This window comes from Sabethes cyaneus, chromosome 2, assembly GCF_943734655.1.
Source record: "Sabethes cyaneus chromosome 2, idSabCyanKW18_F2, whole genome shotgun sequence".
Classification (NCBI taxonomy): Eukaryota; Metazoa; Arthropoda; class Insecta; order Diptera; family Culicidae; genus Sabethes; species Sabethes cyaneus.
In genome coordinates this window covers 186155918-186179339 of record NC_071354.1, presented here as the reverse complement: position 1 = coordinate 186179339, position 23422 = coordinate 186155918, and the positions used below count along the sequence as shown (strand labels likewise).

The 23422-nt window shown below is 39.3% G+C and overlaps 1 protein-coding gene across 1 annotated transcript in view; it reads right to left on the bottom strand.

Annotated features, from left to right (window-relative positions):
• LOC128738665 (cell adhesion molecule Dscam2) overlaps positions 1-18182 on the bottom strand; it is a 215607-nt gene extending 197425 nt beyond the window's left edge. Inside the window, exon 1 of the mRNA XM_053833977.1 lies at positions 18131-18182. Within this exon, the coding sequence (XP_053689952.1) occupies positions 18131-18182 (52 nt within the window). The remainder of the gene's footprint in view (positions 1-18130) is intronic.
• Positions 18183-23422: the final 5240 nt, after the last annotated feature.

Here is a 23422-nt window from a genome sequence, read left to right as displayed (position 1 = left end):
ATTATTATAATTTTGTCGAGCTTTTTTCCAGTCTGCAAATAAATTGTTGACGAAGCGTACGATGGTTCGAAGAAAAGGTACTGTACCTGTATTTGGAATCAAATTGGAACGGAAATTATTTCGCGTCGAATCGAACGTATTTCGGTCAACTCTCCCAGGATATCATAATTTCTTTGTGCTATCAACTGGCAACTGGGCGAGAGCAAGGTACTTGATAATCCGTTCGTTCCTCCGGAAATTCATTTCCTGTCACTTTCTTGTTTCATCCCTACGCAGCTCACCTCTACCAGGAGTTAACGTCCTTGGACAAACAACAACGGTGATATGAACGGAAAGCTAGTAAACAATGTCGACTTTCCGATTCATCCGCTCACTTTATCCGCTGTGCCGGTATATTGCACTTCACCGGCAATTGCTGCTTATTGGAATTCCATTCTCTTCCGTACTAAATGTAGCAATATGTCATACAATATTCAAAGACAGCAGAAAACTTTTTCCAACCTAACACATTTCATCGTTTTCTCTAATACCTATGCGATATTGACATAGAAAAGCGTCATCGCTAACAAAATTGCTTCCATAAAGTCACGATAACGTAAATATTTGACAATCGAATAAATTACCCAGCACCTGTCATGGAAACAGCAGCTGTCAGACCAAACTCCGAACTTTCATTTAATCTGCTTCCTGCTGGCTGAAGCGTCAGAAAACTTTTATGACCGTATAAGTCTCCGTTCAAACAAAAGCAAACCTGATGACCGTTTCAAAACAAACTGCAACCGACGAGGATAGTCGAGTCGAGTCGAGTCGAGTCGAGTAAGCTACATAACAACAATAACTATTCTCTTCCATAAAGCTAATATCTTCAAATCTCGAAGTCATCGCACCAGCAACCGAAACTACATCCTGGCTGTGTCCTGTGCTGACTCCTGGCCGGCAGAGGAGCTGTGAAAGGGCAAAAGTTTTGCATACAACTTTGATCGTCGGTCGGGTCCGGCTCTCGGTGCCGGCTGCCCCGATGCCACCAACCACACGGAGTGGACGGAAAAGTGAAGTCCACCCACCGAATTGCGTCCCGCCCGGGCAGACCAAATTCCGTGTAGCCAACATGTCGAGGGTTGAGTTGTTTTTCCTCCAACAAGACAGCTATTCGATAACTTAATAAAATAAACAAACTGAAGCTCACTCTCACTCTGTCCCTCTGCTGTGAAACTGCTGTGCAAATGTGGTCCCCGAAGGAAAAGTGTAGCACAGCGGACACGGAGAAGCAGCTCCAGAATTGAGCTGAGTCTGTCAAAGGCAACCGCATCCGAGATAAAAAGTATATTTTCCACTGTTCGCCGTCACCGCCCTGGCAGGAAGTCGGTCGTCGGAAGTGCAGTTTTATCGCGTTCTGGCAGTTTCTTATCTTTCGCCTCCTATGGTCCGGGAGCTTTCCCCGCTGACGAAGCGTGTTAAAGCAGCAGCTTTTGATGTCGGAACCGGCAACGGTTTTGTTGCTGCTGCTGCTAGTACTAAAGTTGAAACCACCACCGCACTAGCGCACAGTTGGTTTATTAGGAATATACGAATTTGGGAGCTGGTTATCGGTTGCCAAAGTTTTCGAGTGAGTAATGAGTATGATTTTCGCCTTGACGCAACTCTGGCATGAATTTCGGCACTTACCGAGTAAGCGAACTGCTTCGATGGATTTGGCACCGGGTGGATTCAAGGATTATCGTATCTAATGATGCTGAACTAGTTGTCGTGTGGTTAGCGTAGTTTTAGACTCGTTTTTCGAATTTTGTTGAAAATTTTACTTCATATCAAACGCTAAAGTTTGACAACTGCCAGTGATACGCTCTCCAGTGGAACGTGGCAAACATTACAGAATAATATACGAGTTGCATTATCTTCGATTTATGAATTGCTCTGCATTGTAATCAGTGTAATTACCATAAATCATATATATTTTTCGGTGCTTAGTGAATTATGAGTTGAAGTTGATTTATCAATTCTGGTTTTTATTAAAAGCTGACTTTAGACTTGACGGGGACGCATACATTTTCCGAAAGCAACTGAGCTTGTAGCTTCTCTACGAAAAAAAATTTGAGTTATCTTCGTTAGAAAATTCAAACCGAAATTAAATAACCACTGCACTGGCGTGCCCAGACATAAACAAAAGGTAAGGCACCCAACGTGTCAGTAAAATGACTTGGTCGAGTAATCAATCGTAGGATGGCGAATCTATTATTTCTTATCACAAAAATACCGGCCGATTAGTTGTTGTTAGATCATAGTTGAAATTGGACAAGAAATTAGACTTCGAACTGGACTAACGGGTGGCAACTAAAATTTTGGAATTTTTTTCTAAGGCTGTCAAAAAAGACATAGATGCATGAAGGAGATATGATTTACCGTATTTAAAGATACATTATCCATTGTTGAAAAAAAATTAGTGTACATTTGAAAACGGTCCGTAATCAACTGTTCGGCGAAGCTTTCGATTCACGTCGAAACAGGAGCGTTGTACGGCCGTCATGTCAACTTTGCGAATGCATCTCTTGATTCTACCAATCAACTGTATCCAATTCGTGGCTCTCCAGTTATTTTTGTACACCAATTAACTCAAAATCCCGAAGAAATCTTCGTTTGGGCACACTGAGACAGATTTTTCGAGTCGTGGTTTTTGGGTAAAAATGGGATCGAATGGGTATTCAGGAACGATTGTGTTTTTTTGGCGCAATGCGATGACACTCTATCCGGCCAAAACACGTATTGTCCATCTGCAGGATGTTGTTGTAGAAACGGGATCAAAATCATCTTCAAACATTCGTCTGGTGCATCTTAATTGATAGCCAAACCAGAGGGCTTGTTGTTGAAGGAACGAGAAAGAGAACGATGTCCTTCTGCGTCTATAATTTTGGCTGGTCTTTCACTACCTTGCTTGCGAATAGTTGTTGGGCATATTAGGATATGGTAGACAGTCGAAACCGCAACATATTTGCTTTTTAAATGTTGTACCGTATACTTTTTGCCGAGATTTCTACTTTTTGCAGTTCTTAGAAGTGTACAACGCGCTCCCGAAATGCTTCTTGTTTCGACACCATTTTTAGCAAAACTGGGCAAGCGTAAACAAAACAAAAAGAGGAGAGAGAGAGCTAACACATACATACTCTCATTTCTCTCTGAGCTCGTTTGTTGTTGAGCATAAGGGCCGCGAAAAAATTACAAAACTTTAATTGCCACCCGTTAGAAGGTATAGTTGAAACCGGACAGTTAACCTTCCTAATGCATTAGAAAAAAGTTATATATTATGCATTAAGGGTCGAAAACGACCCAAGTTTTGAAATTGCCCTCATTCATCCATTCATCCATTCATCCAATCCGAATTTCGTTTTCTTTACCTCATTTGAAAGCAGTGGCCAAAAACTGGCACCCAAGGTATGTTAGGGGATATTTGTAGACTAATGGCCACTTCTGCGTCGGTTCCGGAACACCCACTACCAGGTCCCGGGGGACATGTTTATATTTTGAGATAATTCATTTTGCGGCACATCAAATCACATTGGCTTGATAAAATAAGATTAATGGAAGTACAATTTGGACATTTTGGACTCAAACGGCCATTTTCCCATTGGTTCCGGAACATCCGGTACCTGGTTTTTGAGGACAATTTTGAATTTCAGGATGATTTATCTTGCCACACGTCAAATTACGTCAGCTTGATATCATTAGACTATTGAAAGTATAATAAAGACATTTTGAAGGCAAATGGCCACATCAGTTTTGGTCCCGGAACATCCGGTACCAGGTTTTTGGGCCCATTTTTGTATTTTAGGATAACTCATCTTGCGACACATCAAATCACATCGGCTTGATTAAATAAGACTAATGCAAGTAAAATAAGGTCATTTAAAAGCCAAATGGCCACTTTATCACCGGATCTGGAACATCCGGTACCTGGTTCCGCGTGACATTTTTGGATTTTGAAATAACTCATCGTGCGGTACATCGAATCACAACGCCTTGATCCAATAAGATAGTTACAAGAGGTTTGAGGACAATTTGAAGACAAATGGCCATTTCATCATCGGTTCCGAAACTTCGGGTGCACGGTTTATGAGAACATTTTTGGATAGGTTAATTCATCATGCGGCACATCAAAGCACATTGACTTGATAAAATAACACTAATGGAAGTACAATGGAAAAATTCCAAAATGTCCTCAAACCTCTTGTAACTGTCTTATTTGATCAAGGCGTTGTGATTCGATGTGCCGCACGATGAGTTATTTCAAAATCCAAAAATGTCCCGCGGAACCAGTTACCGGATGTTCCAGAACCGATGGTAAAGCTGCCATTTGGCTTCTAAATGACACTGTTTTTCTTCCATCAGTCTTATTTTATTAAGCCGATGTGATTTGATATGTCGCTTTATGAATTATCCTAAAATACAAAAATGGCCCCAAAAACCTGGTACCGGATGTTCCAGAACCAAAGCTGATGTTGCCATTTGCCTTCAAAATGTCTTTATTATACTTTCAATAGTCTAATGATATCAAGCTGACGTAATTTGACGTATGGCAAGATAAATCATCCTAAAATTCAAAATTGTCCTCAAAAACCAGGTACCGGATGTTCCGGAACCAATGGCCGTTTGAGTCCAAAATGTTTCCATTGTACTTCCATTAATCTTATTTGATCAAGCCAATGTGATTTGATGTGCCGCAAAATGAATTACCTCAAATTATAAAAATGTCCCCGGGACCTGGTAGTGGGAACCGACGCAGAAGTGGCCATTAGTCATCAAATATTCCCTAATACACCTTGGGTGCCAGGTTTTGGCCATACCTTTCACATGAGGTAAAGAAAACCAAATTCGGATTGAAAATGGATCAATGAGAGCAATTTCAAAACTTGGGACGTTTTCGACCCTTAATGCATAATATGTAACTTTTTTTGCTGTGGCTCATCTAGATGTCGCTGAAAGCTGAAACTCCCCCACAATGCTAGTTTTCCAAAGTTAGGAAAAGTCAGAAAATTTCAAGTCTCTAGCTCGTTCCGTTACTGAGTATCAAGCTTTGTAAGTATTCCGATGGGTCGAAAACGACCCCAATGCACTAGGAAGGTTAATTAGAATTTACTTTGGAATAATTAGGGCTTGCAGTTTTAATTCAAATTGATCTGGGAATTGCACTTATAATTGGATTTGAAATTGGACTTAAATTTGAAGTAATCTAGACTGCAAACTTGAAGTTAAATTAAAGTAAAAATTAGACATGAAAATCGGATTTGAAATTGCACTCGGTCACTAAATTAGACTTGAGTTTGGACACGAAATTAGACACAAAATTTTAGTTGAATTTAATATTGACATATTTCGTCTTACTCTCTCACACGTTTTACCTCTCTTTTATTCCATTTTTTTCTATTTTTCAATCCCGTATTCTATTGTTTATTCCGTTTTTCTTCTTTTGTTTTACTGTTTTCTTGGTTTTTGTTCCCACTTTTTTCTTATTTCTTCTGTTTTTCCTCATCTTTTTGTTATTTTCTTTTGTATTTTCTCTTCCCTTCTTTCTTTTTCGTTTTCAGTTTTCGTCTTTATTAAGCCTCCTGCTTCTCGTTGTTCATCTTCGTCCGTTACGTTTTTCCTCATTTAGATGCCCCGTTTTTCCTTCCTTTTTGTGACGTTTTTTTCTATTTTTGGCTTCCTTTATTCCTGGTGCTCATCGGTTTTCATTTTCTATTTCTCTTTGTCGGATTTTCTCTTTAGTTTTATCGTTTCCTATTTCTTTCGTATTTTTATGACCCATTTTCCCATTTTCCAATTGTCCCACTTTTCTCCATTTATATCCTATTTAACCTCTTTCTCGTGTTCGCTATTGGGGTTTTTTTCTCTCTCACTATTCTTCTTTACCCTTTGAGTTTCTGGTCCGTTTTCCCTTTCTTGTCTCATTTACCTTTTTTTCATTTCGTTTTCCAACATTTCCTCACATTTTTCTTTTTTGCTTCGTTCTCTCTTTTTTCTCCCGTTTTCTGCTTTCCTCTTTTTTGTTTTTACGTAACGTTTTCTTCCCGTTTTCTGTCCCATTTTCTGTTTTCTTCATATCTTGTCCCATTGCTTCTTATGTTCAGTCTTGTTTTTTATTTTTTTTTTGCAATATTCTTTCCCGATTGCTGTCTTTTTTCTTTCCTTTTCCTTTTCCTTTCGTTACTTTTTTGATTCCAGTTTTTGTCTTTTTAACTTTCATCCTTCTCGTTTTTCGTCTACTCCGTTCCATTTTTCCGCCGCTTTTAGGCTCCCCGTATTTTCTTCTTTTTCTGTCACGTTTTCTGTTTCCAGTTCCAGTTCCAGTTTTACCTTTTCTTCTTTTTCTATCCCATTCTTTTTATGCCATTTCCCATTTATGTTTAAGCCATATTTCTCCTTTTGACCTCTCTTTCCGTTATCCTCATTTCCTCTGTCGGGTTTCTTTTTTCCTCAATCGCTATTTTTCTTTGGGTTTCTCTAGTTTTCTAGTCTTTCTTCTCTCGTTTTCCCACTTGTTCTTACATTTTACTTTTCTGCCTCGTTGACTATTTTTTCTCCTGTTTGGTTTTCCCTCTGTTTCTCTTCTTACGTCACGTTTTCCTATCTGTTTTCAGTCCCATTTTTCCGAAACAATGACCGTTTCCTTCGTTTCCGGTCCCATTATAACTTATTTTTAGTCTTCTTTTTCACTAACTTTTTTTGTAATTTTCTATCCTGTTCAGTCTTTTCTCTTCCCTTCTTTCTTTTTTCGTTTTCAGGTTTCGTCTTTTTTAACTTTCTTTCTTCTCGTTTGTCCTCTTCTCTGTTCCGGTTTTCCTCTTTTAGGTGCTCTGGTTTCCTTCTTTTCTGTTTTCCAGTTCCAGTTCCAGTTTTACCTTTTCTTCTTTTTTTATCCCATATTCTCACTCCATTTCCCATTTTCATAAGATAGAAACTGTTTGCTCGTACAGTGTACAACTATTTGGTTCATGAATTTTGGAATTGGGTAAATATTCAGGGAAACCCCCAGGCAACAATGCGAGTTTTATTGTACTCTTATCGCGGTTTTCAAGACTAATTTTGGTCTTAAATGCCATTTTATTAGAGTATAATAAAACCCAAATTGTTACTTGGGCCCAGTTATTCAGAACTCAGGAACAACAGAAAATGTTATCATGAAAATTACATCATTAAAAAATTAGATCTTTTCAAATTCCATTCTTTTTCTCTTGTTTTTCTTTTTTCTGTCTATTTTTCTGTTTCATTGTTCCGTTTTTCTGCGTTTCTTGTCCCATTTTTTCTTATTTTCAATCCTGTTTCTCCTCACTTACATGTTTTTCACTTATTTTGCTATAACTTTCTTTCTGTTTTTTCTCACCCGTGCCTTCTTTTTCCGTTTCCAGTTTTCGTCTTCTTGTAACTCTCCTTTGTCTGTTCCGTTTTTTCTGTGCCATTTATTCGTTTTGCCTTCTCTCCACCTTTTCTTCGGTCCATTTTTTCCTGTTTTTCTTTTTTTCTTTTTCTTTCCTACGCCATATCCCATTTCCATTTCATCCCATATTTCTCCTTTTATATCTCGTTTGACCTCTTTTCCCCTATCATTTCCTATATCCTATAGCATAGTTTATATTTTCTCTTGCTATTCTTTCTTTCCCTTTGGGTTTCTACAGTTTTTTGTTCCATTTTACCTTTCTTGTTTCGTTTTCCGTCTTTCTCTTTTTTCCCATTGTTTCTCACACTTTTTCCTTTTTCTAAGCCGCCTTTTCTCTCTCGTTCTTTTTTCTGCCCGCTGTTTCTTCTTTTTCTTGTTTCCTGTCTCTTTTTCGCCCTTCTTCTCTTGCTTTTCTCTTTGCTATTCCGTTTTTCGTCCTTTTCTTCCATTCACATTCCTTGTCCCATTTCCATTCCTTGTTCCCAATTCTCTCCTTTTATACCCCTTTCGACTCCTTTTTCCCGTTTTCCTCGTTTCCTCTATCGGTTTTCTTTTTTCTCTCTCGCTGTTTTCTTTTCTCTTTGGGTTTCTCTAGTTTGCTGTTCCGTTTTCTCTTTCTTGTTTCGTTTCTCCTCTGTTTGTTTTTCGTTTTCCAACCTTTTCTCACATTGTTTCGCGTCTTCTCTCTGTATCGTTTTCACTTCTTTTATCTCTCTCTAGTTTTTACTTTTTTCTTCCTGTTGTTTCCACATTTTTTTATTTTCCTCTACGGTTTTTCACCCTTTTTCAGTCCTGGTTTTCCTTTTGTTTATCTCTTTTCTGTTTAGTTTTTCGACTTTTTTCTTTCATTTTCAGGCCCTCTATTCTAGCCTCGTTTTTATGTTTCTGTCCCGTTTTTATTTTCTTTCACAAACTTTCTTTTCATCTGTTCCGTTCCTCCTTTTAATGTGTCCTCTGTTTTCCTTCTATCACGCTCTGTTTCGTGTTTTATCCCTTTCTATCCTTCTTTTATATCCCGTTTAATTTTCAGTTTTGTTCGGTTTATTTCACCTTTTCTGTTTCATTTGTCTTCGTTTTCTTTCTAGTTTTTATTCACATTTATTTTGACCAAACCTCGTGATTTTAGTCATGAATTTAAAATGCGGTCAGGCATTTTTTAATATTTTTTTGGGAAATGGAGGGGAAAGAGTGGAAAGGAAGGCTCTTTCCCCTCCATTTCCCAAAAAATCCTTCTTCATTACTTTCCCTTACCGTCCCTTCATCAACTGTAGAACCATCGTTTCAAAAAAATACATTTATTTTATTTTCTCTACCGTTTTTTCTTTTCGTGTCCTGTTTCTTCTTTTTTGCATCGTTAGCTCTTTTTTCTCCCCTTTTATTCTTCGCTTTTTACGTCACGTTTTCCTCTCTGTTTCCTTTTCATTGTACCATTTTTCTTCGTTTCCTATCCTATTTTTTCTTATTTTCAGTCCTATTTCTCCTCTTGTTTTCACTCATTTTTTGCAATTTTTTTTCTCGTCTTTTTGCACTTCTGTTTTCCGTTTTCGTTTAAAAATGTCGACATGCCTTTTTTTTCGTTATTCGTCTTCGTCCGTTCCGGTTTTGCTTTTTAACGGCCTTAATTTTTTTCTTTTCTGTCACGTTTTGTCTGATTTTGGTTCCATTTATCCGGTTTGCTCTGTGGTTTCTTTTTATCTCCATTTTGCGTCTTTTTTTCTCCTCTAGACGGGCTGGTACCGAATGACCGAAACGCAAATGGCCGAATAACAAATAGTCGAAATTCTAAATGCCATTTGTGATTCGACCATTATATTTACATATAATGCCATTTGTTATTTCCGCCATTTGCTTTTCGGAAATTTGTTGGTAATCCACAGTATCGTATAGATGATTGATACTTCTTTCTTTCTCCAAGTGCAAATGAGTTACGCTCATTATAAGGTGTTAGACATATGTACCGAGACGTAGGCCGCTCCCCCACAAAAAGCCCGGCCATTCGTGTTACGACCAATCGTTAGTAATCCTCTCTTGAAAAACAAGTAAGGCCATTGCAAATCATATTTAAAGTTTTTGTCACCCCCCCCCCCCCCCCTTGGAAATTGGCTTGAAAATCGGGGGGCAAAAAAATAATCTGTAGGATATGAGTCAAATTTCTGTTTATAAAATCAATTGTCTGTGGGCTCTACAGTCTGAAAAACTCGAAAAATGAGTCTCCGAGTTGAATTAACGCTTCTAGCACGAAACAGAAATGGAAATTCAAACAATGAAATTTACCGAAAATCGTCCAAAACAATTTTCTTTCGTTTTTTTCATTTTTCGTATATTTTTGCATAGAAAATAATAACGTATATATTATAAGCAAGAATAGATTCGGTTTTCACGTTTAAACCTTAAAAAAAAATTTAAAATCCATGTTTTTTTTTTGCTCGATTAAAAACTTCACTTTGTTTTTTTTCGCCCCCCCCCCCCCCTTTCAGTGGCCGAACACCGGAAGGACAAAAACTTTATAAAATATTTGTAATGGCCTAAGTGAAGTAAATATATGTAAATTGGTTATAAATAGAAAGTTGAGCTTGAAAGCCTTTGCCTAAAATTGTACATGAAATCTGATTTTAAAATGTACTTTAAGTTGGACTTAAAATCAAAGTTGTGTTTAGACTTTGCAATGGATAAATTCAACAAATTGATTTGAAATTAAACACAAAGTAGAAATTGAAATTGAATATTATTTATATTCAGTTCGCACTTGAAATTGTATTAAGAATTGGATTTGAAACTATTCTTTAAATAAAACTTGAAATCAGTGTTGAAATTAATCATGAAATAAGAATTCATTTTAGATTTAAAATTAAGCTAAATTAGGTTTGAAATTCCATATATAACAAGACTTGAAATAAGACCTAATACTGGAACTATTTTTAAGTATCGCAAAAACATTAGTTACAATTAAAACTGCTGGCTTCTGGGTTACGCAAATTATTTTGTTTTACATTACGCCAGCAGTTGTAACCCACAGCTTTTGAATAAATATACTTAAAAGTATGACGTTTCCTGTAGTTTCATGCAGAATTTCATTTGAGGTGCATTCGAAAAATAAACATTCCTCAAGTGCCTAGATGCGTGCAAGTGGTTAAACGCTCATGGTACCGTTGTCGCTTAACTGCAGCACTTGTGTGGTGTCTGTGGGTGTGGGGTCCTCTTTCGTCACGATGATAGTTCCTCCCGGATTGTATCCCGATGGTCCGACTCTTGTTAAGGCAAACAGTTCTGCCAGCAGCCCGCTCACGAGGTAGGTCGACGGGAGATAAAATATTGCAAGTTGTGCGGAAAATTAAATCACGTACTACTTTTCTTATGCCAGCTGGAAAATCAGTTGGCGAACACAGTAATTCTGAGTCAAGGCAGAGCTTGAATCCATGCATACAAATTATTTCGCATTAAAATGGAAATTTATTCTCCGTCCGTCCGATTATACAGCAACTGGAGACTATTTGGACAGGATCGTCGCTGTTATTTTGTTTTTGCCTTCCCCCTGCTTTACTTCACATTTGGACGGAAAATTCAATTCAATGGTAAGTCAAACTTTTCTGCTGTTTCATCGTGTACTTAGCACAGAGAACAAAGTCTTACAATCTTCTCGCTCGGTGTGCTTGATTTGAAATGCACCGACAACCCTGTTCACCAGATGCAATTTGTAATTACAAAAACCGCAGCAAAACCATTTCCTGCTACTTCCGGTTTCGCCGGCAATAATGCTAGCAACCAAAGAGGAATGTGGTGTTGGAATTCCTGGCTTGACTACAATTTTCAATGAAATATTCCAGTTTCCAAAGGAAAAGAGAGACAGAGAGAGAGAAAGCAAGGGTGAATATTCGTCCATACATCCCTACACTCTTAAATGATTCTACCTGTAAATAGGTCGGATTTAGTTAAAGCTAGATTGAAACTACTCAAAATGCCCTTAAAGTGTACAAACTCAAACTTTGGGTAAAAATTTCAACCAATTTTGGCTACTTGCTACCGATAATTGAATTATTCTCTATGACAAATAACGCAATTTTAAGTTCCTGCTACCCATTTTTTGGTTGAAAAACTACTCAAAATCTGAGTTTGTACACTTTAAGGGCATTTTGAGTAGTTTCAACCTAACTTTAACCAAATCCGACCAATTTACAGGTAGAATCATTTAAGAGTGTATAGAGGATCAGGTGAGTAAAATCGAGAAGTGCCACGAAACGTGAGAAAAGGGATAAACTCGCGCGGAATTCACACCACCCATGAAGATTTTAACTTCAATGCTTCTCCGGTTGAGGTTGTACGAGTAACGGAAGTGGATTCTTACTGCTGTGTGTTGTGTGTTGGATCTGGATGGTGCCACCGACAGAGGACCCATTTCCGACACGTTTTCTCGGTAAGACTGAATGGAGCAACTGCAGTTGAAACGTGGAAGCATTTTCGACATGTTCCGGCTAGTTGGCCGCATCGGCGAATGGAAATAAGTGCAGATGCTATGCTGTACGGAATATTCGGTGTTCCTTTGAGTTTAGCAGTCTCTGCCAAACGACCGGGGCGTTCTGTGAACGCTGTTTGCGGGCGCTGCCCCCGTCGACTGTGTGTGATCCTTTCCGTTCCGAAAAAAAATGTAACATTACGGAGAGCCTGGTGAGCTGTCGAAAGATATAGCCGGGCCATTATTTCTTGTTTTTGTGTGGCCTACACTCCTGTGAACGATTGTTGAACGATGTTTGCAGTGTTTGCTCTTCAACCCAGCTGGCTGAACAATCGCTACCGGAGAGGTCGCACTAGGCGTTCCGTGAACTATGGACTGTGGCACACGTGATACCGGATCGAGTCCACAGTTTAATGCTTGCAACTTCTCGTATCGTAAATCAGTGACCGAATGGTAATTCTTTTAATATACTTTTCTAGGGTCCACTTTTGACATGGGACTACTCGATGTTGGTGTTTGCCAAAAAAAAAATCAATGTTAGAAAATATGTGTTCAATTATAATGAAATTTATAAGTTTATTTAAGATTAATTCAATCAATTTTTAATTTAAGATTAACTTAGAAAAACTTGGGTATATAGTTGGAAATATACCAACTGAGACATCCTTAAAAGGACTTTAAATTCCACCCCTTATTTGTTTAGTTGAGGAATAATAGATTCTGTTGGGCAGAACCTAAAACTGAGCGGCAAAGTAATGCAGAGCGTTGCAAAAATTTAATATTTTATATTAAAAATCTTACATTGCGACTTTTTTTGCAAATTATTATTATTATTATTTGTTCGAGTAATTCATCCGACTTTGCGTCTTAATGAAATTTGATTGGATTGGGAAAAGCCACCTTGAGTAAGTTACATACTCTTACTCAAATGGGCACAAAAACCCAGTGTCTTTTACATAGATATACAATAAAAATGCCTAGAACAAAATCAGTAAAATAACTTAACTATGCAAAAGAACATTTTAAAACTGCACAAAAAAGTAGCTAAAAGTCCATGCTATTTCCATGACGATTGTAAAGCCATACGACGAACTGATTCATGAAGTCCATAGTTAGTGCGGTGTGAATCGACACGTAGGAACTGTTGGTCCCTTTGAGGTCGAAGGAGACAGTATAGCTGAAGCTGCGACAGAACAGCAGGGCGGTCAAGAACACCCAGCTGGATCTTATGAGCAGTCTTGGCAATGGTATCCTTTCGCCGCTACTTAAGAGGTGCAATCCAAACTAGCAGACAAAGTTCCTCATAAGGCGGAAGAGCATCATGGTTCCTCCAGGGTAGCCTGCCGTAGATCTTACGTATGGAGTGTTTTTGTATTCGTTCTACGCGAAGTATCCAATAATAATTATAATGAGAACGGCACGCACTAAGGGACAGTAGAGAGTATGTAGTGTGCCTGGATCAGATAAATCTCTACCGATTCGGAAAATAGTACCAAGCAGGCGTTTTTAATCCAAGAGATGCATCCAATTGCTTGCGAAACGAGGTACCGCAGAGGTACTTTTTCTGGACTGCAACCTCTTTTCTATTTTGCAGTCTTTCGGAATCATTCCACCGATCGAACATGGTATAAAATTGTTGTACCCTGCTTGTACGTTTCATCGTCCATAAGAACACAGTCGTATTTTATCGGCAAATGGCCGTGTAGTTTTTTTACCGTTTGTTTGCTTTTAGAGTTTGCTTCGCGTTCCGACATGTGCCTTGAAACTTCTCGAACAAGCCCTCTTCTTTGTTTACTACACATGGAATTGCAAAACTCCTGTCAGTTTTACTGCGTCTCCTAATGACAACTTCGAGTTTCCACCATTTTGCACAGGTGGATTGAGTTTTAAAATCAGGTGCTTTTGTTTATCTGCTAAATTAGGATTTCCAATCTATGATTAGATGTTCTCCAGATTTGCTTCCGGATGTCAAACATTTAGTATTTGGGAAAATGCAACAATTTCGCCCACTCGTGAGCGGATAGTCGTAAGGAAATAATAAGTTGTTAGCAGCCTTTCCGCGACTTCTAAACTGGTCAAGATAATTCTAAATGATGTAATACTGTCCCCCACAAAGAACTATATTTTATCGGTGCAGCACTAATTTGTAGGAGTTCACATCGATATGTATCTCGCAAATGGAAGACAAGAAACAAGTCCGTGTTAACTATACTGATTTGAAAGCTGCTTTCGATCGAAATGATCATGCAATACTATTACGGAAACTGCGTGGTGAATAACCAAATAAAATCACAATAAAATAAAAAAAATATTGCGGAAACTGTCTCAACTTGATGCTTCCTAACAGATAGTTGAATGGTTGAACTCATATGTCAGTGGCAGCGTGCTTCGTGTAAAACTCGGATGCGGTATTTTATCGGTATTTACCCGAAAGTCCGGAGTTCCTCAAGGTAGCAACACGGGACCTCTGCTTTCTTGCTGTTTAACTTTAACGTTGTAGTATTTCTGCTATTGACTAGATATAGACTGCATGTTAGTGACCACACCTAAAACCTGAAATTAGTCAATCTCGACACACGCAAGTCGGCTTCAACTTGGTCGAGCCATCTAGCATGTTGAACCACGACTCGAAGAGAACGGACTTCACTGCATAGTCGTCCGGTGTACTTGCGACGTAACCGGCCCATTGTTGTCTCCCAACTCCGAATCAACGCCAGGTGTACGATGAAATCTCTCCAAGTAATACCTGTAACTCGTGGTTCATACGCCCACGCCACTATCAAAGTTACAGTCTCAAGTCCGTTGAGGACTACCAGTCTTAAGTGTCTTGCGAAGGGAAAAGTAGACTTGACTTCCAGCTTGGACGCGTCGTTAAATCTCCTCACTCGTCTTCTTGTCGGCGATGCTCAGAGATCCCAAATTTACGAGCTCATCAATTACTTCCAGTTCATCGCCGTCAATACCCGAGCAGGAGTGAAGAGCAAAATAATATCAAAATGTGTGATTGGAAATCGAATAACACATATCAAAATTTGGTCTTGTTTTGGCTGACATAGTTGGTAAAATAACAAAAAACAATATCAAAGTCTTAGCCATTTAAGGCCAAAAGAATAACTACTTGTGTTATTTGAATAACAAAGCAATAACATGACTATATTCAGAGTTTAGAATAACATATTTTAGTATTATTAAGGTGTTGGATATCAAATGCATAATCAAATGTATATGAGATATTAAAAAATAATTTTTTTAAATATTTATAATCTAAAATCTATTTAATCAATAAAAAAATTGTATGAAATATATCGAATGTCATTTTAAGGCAATAATAAGATATGATAACAAAACAAGTTATTCAACTCATCTTACAACCACTGTTTTAAATATCTACTCAATAACAAAATGTGTTATCAATGTGTCTCCATATCAAAATATACCATTATAACACAGTTTAATATTGTTTTTATATTATTTTGCTCTTCGCTCCTGCTCGGGTAGTCACTCTCCGTGGAAGGCAAATGTTGGTTTCTCTGGACTCTTCCTATCATATATTTGATTTTCGACGCGTTGATTTGTAACCCAATCCTCCTAGACTCCGCTTTTAATCTGACATAGATTGCCTCCGTCGTCCCAAGGTTTCTAGTAATGATATCGAGGTCGCCTGCGAAGGCAAGGAATTGACTACTCTTGCTGAAGATCGTTCCTCTCATTTCGATTTTCACTCGCCGGATCACACCTTCAATAGCGATATTGAATAACATGCAGGACAGCTGTGGGTTCGAACTTCGAACCCGGTTATTATCTCAGATTATAGCTTGGTTCGACCCACCTTCCAGCATTGGACAAAAGGTAGGAGTCACAACGACAACTTGTTAAGCATAGCTACCAGTAACCCCCCTCCCCTTTCCACTCTTTCCCCTCCATTCAGAAATTTTTTCATTACTTTTTACTACCGTCCCTTCATCAATCGTAGAACCACCACTTCAAAAAATATTAATATACATGCTTGACCGCATTTCAAGGTAAAGACTAAACACACGAGGTTTGGTCTATACAGGACAGTCCATCCCCTTGCTGCAATCCTCTAGGCGATTCGGAAGGACTTGAGAGTGCCCCCGAATCACGCAAATAGCACATCACTCGCGCCAGGCTAGCTTTAACCAGCCGCGTCACTTTGTCCGGAAAATCGTATTCGTGCATATCTGCTATAGTTGGTGGCGCTCAACTGTAGCGTATGCTACCCTGAAATCCAAGAAAATATGATGCATGGGTACGCTGTACTCCCGACATTTCTATAGGATATTTTGGTGAGTAAAAATTTGATCCGTAAAGACAGGGTATACCCAACACCGCGAACATTTTGTGTGACATTCGGCCATTTTGATTCGACCATTACATCTATTGCGCCATTTGTTATGTTCATTTGAGTTTCGACCAATCGTGATTCTGTCATTTGTGTTTCGGCCATTCATCGGTAATCCGACTCATCCTATTATGCAATGAATATTTAAACTGAGTCGATTGGACCGAATGTAAGCTAACGGCAGATTACCACTATGCCTATCATACATTATGCCTTCCGCGCGTTATGCCTATCTTCCATTATGCATAACGTATTTATGCCTAACGTTCATTGTTCATGTTCATGTATAACATCCGTATGGAAGACTGAGTTCCATAAAGCCCATCTGATACTGCCCTACAAATCATCTTGCTATTGGGGATAGTCAACGTAACAAAATTTCAGATCCCTGTCACGACAGCTGTTAGCTGAGGCCGCCTTATGATAGTGGTTGTAATAGAGGTAGACAACAAATTTTTAAACAAAATTTATACGAGACAACGCATGTAGGGTACGGGAGGGTATTCCCATCACGCTACTAATTTCGGCGTACATTACCTTTTTTGGCTACACTTTCCCAAATAAAAACATTGCCGCTATATAACAATACTGCAACGAATGTAGCACTCATAGGCTTTAATGTGTTATAACTATTTTCATAAAAATGTAAGTAGTTTCCTTAATTTTATTCAATAAACATCAAAACCACTGTTTTTTCACTAGCACGTAACCAGGCTGAAAAAACTAGCAGCAATCGCCTATGCGTATTCACTCTTAATGATGGTTTGGAAAACACACAATTATGATCACCTTTATTTATTCTAGAAACTAAACAGCTGTAAAAATGCTATCACAGAACAATTCTACCTCTTTTTATCACGGAAGAACACAAAAATTCCGCTCTGATATGAAAATATAAATCAATTTTCATTCACTAGCCATTAGCAGCATTTTGTTTTTAATTCCAGCGTATGATGCGTTATTTACACTACTACCAATATATGTGCTGACATATCTGGTATTTGAGTGACAACTGGCGCTGGTATATATGAACGATTCAGTGATACTCTAGCGCCAGCAGCAAGCTGTTGTCATTGCAAAACTAATTATCTTCAATGAGCCCGGAATGTAGGCAATAGCGAGAAATTATCCATCGGTCTCTCTTTTCTTGTCTCTTTTGATCTGTATCCCATTAGGCATACGGACGTTAGGCATACTGAAGTAAGGCATAATGGACGTTAGGCATAAATACGCTATGCATAATGGACTATAGGCATAATGTATGGTAGGCATTAATGGTAATCTACCGTTAGATTGTAATCGGTCCAATCGACTTAGTTTAAAAATTCATCGCATAATAGGATGAGTCGGATTACCTATGAATGGCCATAACACAAATGACAGAATCACGAATGGTCGAAATTCAAATGAACATAATAACAAATGGCATAGTAGATGTTATGGTCGAATCAAAATAGCCGAATCAAAATAACCGAATCAAAATGGCCGAATTACGAATGGCCGAATGTCGGATTACCTACGAATGGCCGAGACACGAATGTCCGAATCACGAAAGGCCGAAACAGAAATGACCGAAAAAACAAATGGCATACAGTGGACCCCATTGCATATTCGTCGTGATGTGAATAAGCCATTTTACCCGTTTTCATTCCAGTTTTGACTTTGACGTTAATTGAAAAGTGGACGTAATTTTTAGGTTATGTCTACCATCTGGGCCACAAGGTTTTTTTTTAAGTAAACTGAAAATAGAGATTAATAATTTAGCTCAAAAATGTTGAAAATTGATATTGGACTCATATGCGAGTATGGGCAGTATACAACAGAGAGAATCGTTTAATTTAACAATCTAGATGATATTAGATACATAAGTTAAACCCAGAATCGTTTCACTTACCCTTGAGCGTGTACAGCAAACAAACGGCCGTCAGAAGGCCGTGCACGTCCATTATTGCTGCGCTCCGGCAGAGGCATAGACCGATGAAACTCCCGTGCAAGAAGGTAGCCTTTTGGGTGGGCACCACCTGGTTTTACGATTTCCAGCTCAAGCTCGTACCGGTATTGCTCGGCGGGCGGAACTATTGGCCCGTTCCGTGTTCATGGTAGCCAGTTGACACTAACAAACTCGCGATAATTTCCGAGCAGAGCGACGATAATTACTGCTGGCAAACTTTTACACATCCAGCGCGTCACCTAGTTTCAGAATCCCGAATAATGGCAACTCGGTAGATGATGAACTCTGAACTGTATTGTGACTGCGAATCGAAAGTTTTTCGTTCCACAGCTAGATTTCCAATTACCCGAAAAGTCAGCAGTCGGTACCTTTTGCGCTCGACACCGGAAATTTTTCAATTTGATCCTACGAATAGTGAATAAACTAGACGATCGCTCTGCGACTATGAGTGGCACTTTATGCACCTAGCTTCGTGTATGTACAATTAATTATTTCACACTTTGGCAGTCCTTGGCTTTGTTGGGGAAAAACTGCTCCCTCTTCGCTGCACCGGGCAATAAAAGCGCTCGCGCGACAGTTATAGCGACAGCGGGAAAATTTTCCTCGGCAAACGGCTGAAGGCGTCGTCAACATGAAGTCGGAGGAGGTTCGATGGCTGGGTAGTGGACTGGAACCAGGGGGGGAGGCGCGCCTTAACGGGCAGACGGTGGCCTCTTTTGCGCAAAACTTTCGGCCGTTGATGTTGATGGAGTCACTTTAGTCGCGAACGCCGCTGATGCTGTTGCTGCTGCAAGGAGAAACGAAAAGAAAAGAAGAAGAAAAAAAAAGAACAGATAAAGACGTTGCAAACTTTTTCATTACTGCGCGAGTCTGTCGAGCAGCAGGGAGCGAAATTGATTTTCTTGGCAGGAGTATCGTGATGCAAAACTTGTTCTTTTCAAACCAGAAAATACCTACTCGGGTTGTGTGACGTAAAGGCAGCGATAGCGGCTACAAGTGCGAACAATTTTGCATATTAATAATTAATTGGATAAATAGCCGAGGCTTTAGGCGGGCAGATGTTACACGTACTTTATGACACATGATGCTCGAATGTCGTGTCTTCAGAAGATCTGACGTTTTACGCTATATTTATATTTCATTTTGCGTTACTTATACTTAACTTGAAAAGAAAGTTGACCTTGTGGCAGTAAAATTTTTTCATTTCAAGTCCACAGATATAAAAAAAACTTTACCATTTTTGTAATGAAAATATAAAAAAATAATATTTGCAGTCAAAAAAATCTACTCTAAGGTTGTAGTACCAAGTTCTACTTTCTATATATAAATTTCTTATTTTCTTTGTATCAGACACTATTCTACTTTGGCAGGTTGTTAACTTTTTCCACAACAAAGACTGATTCGGAAGTAAAGTTTTTAATGTAGTTTCTCTAGTGCTTCCTGGCCGCAAAATATTTTGCTAGCTTTTTCTCGATACAATCAACCGCATCGGTTATCGCAGCATTACTTCGTCAAAAACCCCAAAAGGTGCTGAATTCTTTAAATTCAATTATTTTCCCTCGTTTTCTCCAGCTGACAACCACACACACATACAGTACTGACCATTCGTTGTTGTCATCGCCGCCGTTGTCGTAAGTGCTGGAAGCACCCGCATAGTTGGATTATAAATTTCCCATAAATCATGGAACTGTATTTGCCGAATGTCGAACGAAGTTTGTGGCCGTAGCAAGCAAACGACATTTGGCTGGGTCAAATTCGCAAGGGAAGTCCTCCGCCCCGTTGCTCGTCGTTCATTTCCCCCCGCCCCACTCGTACAGGATCCCATTAGCAGCCCACTGCTCGATACGGCCAATGGTTGCCGTTGAATCTTCACACATCTCCGCATCCGCTGGCCGCTGGCCGCTACTGGCTTGGTCCAGAGCAGGACGTTGCTGTACATTATACCGACACGAAGCTGTCGAAACCGTGCATGAATTTTGCAGCAACATGGTTGTGAATACATTTATCTATTACCCGTCATTGGCGAAGTGGCTTATGGAGTATCAAGTATTTATAACACTTTAGGATTATTCGAGTAAGTTTTGTGCTCAACTGAGCAAAAAATAAAATTTTGACAAACAAACTTTATTCAATTTACTGATCAAATTTGAGTTTAAAAATGCATAAACCTAATCCATAGTTTATTAAGAATCAGTGTGTAAAATTTAGCTTTAATCATTCTAAGCATAACTGCCACTAATTCGGTACACTCAAACTCCCAGAATAGTGACCTGCATTGAGGCGATACGACAGCGAATGTGCAAAGTAAGCGTACTGCCGAAACGGTCGCTATGACTTTGCCTCTTTCGTTGCCTCCAAGGATACGAGCTCTTGTGATGCACTATCATCATCGTTAACTCAAAAGGATCAAACTACTTTGGAATGGAAATGGCTATTGAATGGGGCTTGGCTTGGCACAGTACTGAATACTCATTGCTGCAGCCGTATCAACGAAAGGGAACAACTTATACCAGATATTACTCTGCTGAGCTACGGCTATGGATTCGTAAGCTACCAATCGAAAACTGGGTTTAGGTAGCTAGTTGCTATCTAAAGTCCTGTAAAAGTGAGTTCAAATACTTTAAGGCACCATTATACCGTTTGCACATTAAATAAATATTTAATGTAAAGGGTAATTTTTTATAAGAGGTACGTTATTCATTTTGAAATGTACGTTTACAAAAAAGTATATTAAATTTATATTTTTATCCATAAATTGTTGTTTTCTATTTACTTTCTGGAGACAATTTCACGTAAGTGTTTGCGCTGACTACGCGTTGAGTGGTCCATGGGAAAAGCCCAATTTATAACCACTTTTTCCTGCGTTTCTAATGACCTCTCACCTTTTACTCATCTCTTCTTGTGCGATATCCTTTAGAATTTCACGTATATAACAATGTTCCGCCAATTAACTCGGTCCATATATGGATATATGGCTGTCCGTCTTCAATTTCTCGAATATCCCACACTTTCCAGGTCTTGCTCTACTTGGTCTAATCATCGAGCACGCTGTGCACCTTTGCGTCTGGTTCTAGTATCAACCGGATTCGAGGCGAACATCATTTTGCAGTGATATTGAACATTAGCTGTAGTTAAGAGTTGATCATACTCTACACAGTTCACAGTTGATCATACTTGTTCCCATTTGCTGCTCTGTGAAATATCGCTAAATAACGCTTATTGATTGCATTTACCCATTCCACCACATCGACCAACGTTGATTGTGTAAAGGTGGTTTGACATCGCATCGCTATGTTCAAAGTAACTTTATTTGAAGTGGCTCACTGTTGTGTTCAAAGTAACGTGACTTAAGGTGGTTTATCTCGGCAAGAAATTGCTCACTATGGAAAGTGCCTGCAATAATTGCGCCAAACAGGTTAAATTAAAACAAATGATGAGACATTCACCTGCATGGGCTTTTGCGAGCAGGTCACTCATTCGAAATACGTTCGATTGAACTCGTCTGTTATGAAAGTGACTTGATTTGAAACGTTAATGAAATATTGTCGTGATGAGCACCTCGTGGTTGCTAAGCCGCTTCTTGAAGTTACGAAGCCTTCGACTTCTGAATCTGCAATAACTATTCCCTCTCAGAAAGAATTATTCCGGTTCAGATATCACGCTGGTGTCAAAGCGGACGCAGTAACTGATTTGGTTAAGGAATGTTTGCAGTGCGACGGACCGTTCAAGGTAATTCCCTTGACCAAAAAGTATGCAGACTTGTCTAAAACGAACTTCATCTCGTTTAAAATCGAGATGAATATAAAATTACGAGACTCCGCCCTGAATACAGCGATCTAGCCAGAAGGTCTTCTCTTTAGAGAATTTGAGGGTGTGGTCTCAAACAACTAACGGGCCTCATCAAACCCCCCTCATTGTCTATCACTTCAAGGATCATACTAACTCCTGCGACGACTTCGAATCCAGTTGCAGCTCCAGGATCTTCGGGCATGTCGTTGTTTCTGACTCTCCAAGCACCACTACCACTCCACTGTCGGCCGTTCGGATGCTGGGACGCAAAGTTTCTAGTATCATGGAGGATTCTTTTCCCCCTGCCACAGTCGAGCTTTTCCTAGCAGTGCACTTTTGTAGTCCCGACCCTGTGTACAGTTGTACGGAACGAAGCCTCCCTAAACCGTAAACCCTGGTCAGTATCAGTCTGATTATTTCTTCACTACCCCTGATACACACTTTGTTTCCAGTGACCCAAACGTCGACTCGCACGTCGATCTCTCAATCAATCCAAAGCCACTTGACGTAGCATACCACTCTAGGTAGATCATCGCGTCTAAACTGACGTCTGATAACAGTTGTCCAGAGTCGGCGTGTGGGTGTACGGAACGGGGCTTCAAAAATTTCATATCCAACAAGTGCAACGACTCCTTTAACAATTCTTTCGATGACACAGTCTCCTTTTCCAGCTCTGTGTCTGACCCGCAGCAGAACTCCTCCAATCATGCTGATCCATGCTGATTTACTACCAGAACGTGGGTGGATTTCGAACCAAAATAGATGACTTTTTTATTGCTGCAGCTGAGTCGAACTTCGATATAATCGTTGTTGGTGACGATTCATAATTTGATTAAACCTGAAAACAAAATATTAAACAAATTTCTACATGCAAAATTATATTAAATACTACAACCCTGAAATAATTATACTTACCTTACTTACCGTTGAATTATACTTACCTATTTGATACTTACTCAATAACGCCTATCTTGAAAATGTTAAATTATATGCAAACGAAAATGTTGTAACGCTAAAGGTACTAAGAAAGCTCAGAATCAAGAGCTAAAACTAGTTAACAATAAATTCTCGAACAGTGAACACACATTTTTTATTTTGTCGAGCGAAATCGTCCACATTCAGTATAATACCGTACGGTCTTCGTCACGAGTACTGTCCGCTCAAGGATTTTCGTCGTCCACCAGATAACTGGCTATTCACCCGGAATCGCACTTGGGCGATCCAACAAATTGGTGCCGAAACCCGGGATTCATCCCGTTGCAGACCACACAAAGAGCCAGGATTTGTGGAATCAAGGAGCGGCCATCATCGTCAACCACGTGCTTTGAAAGCGGCCATTCGGATCGGACAAAAGCTGAGGTTTTGAAGCAGAATTTTCCACGTGCTCGCATTGCGAACTGAGGTTAAGTAGCCGCATCAAAGGTAATATATTCGACCAGAGCCAGG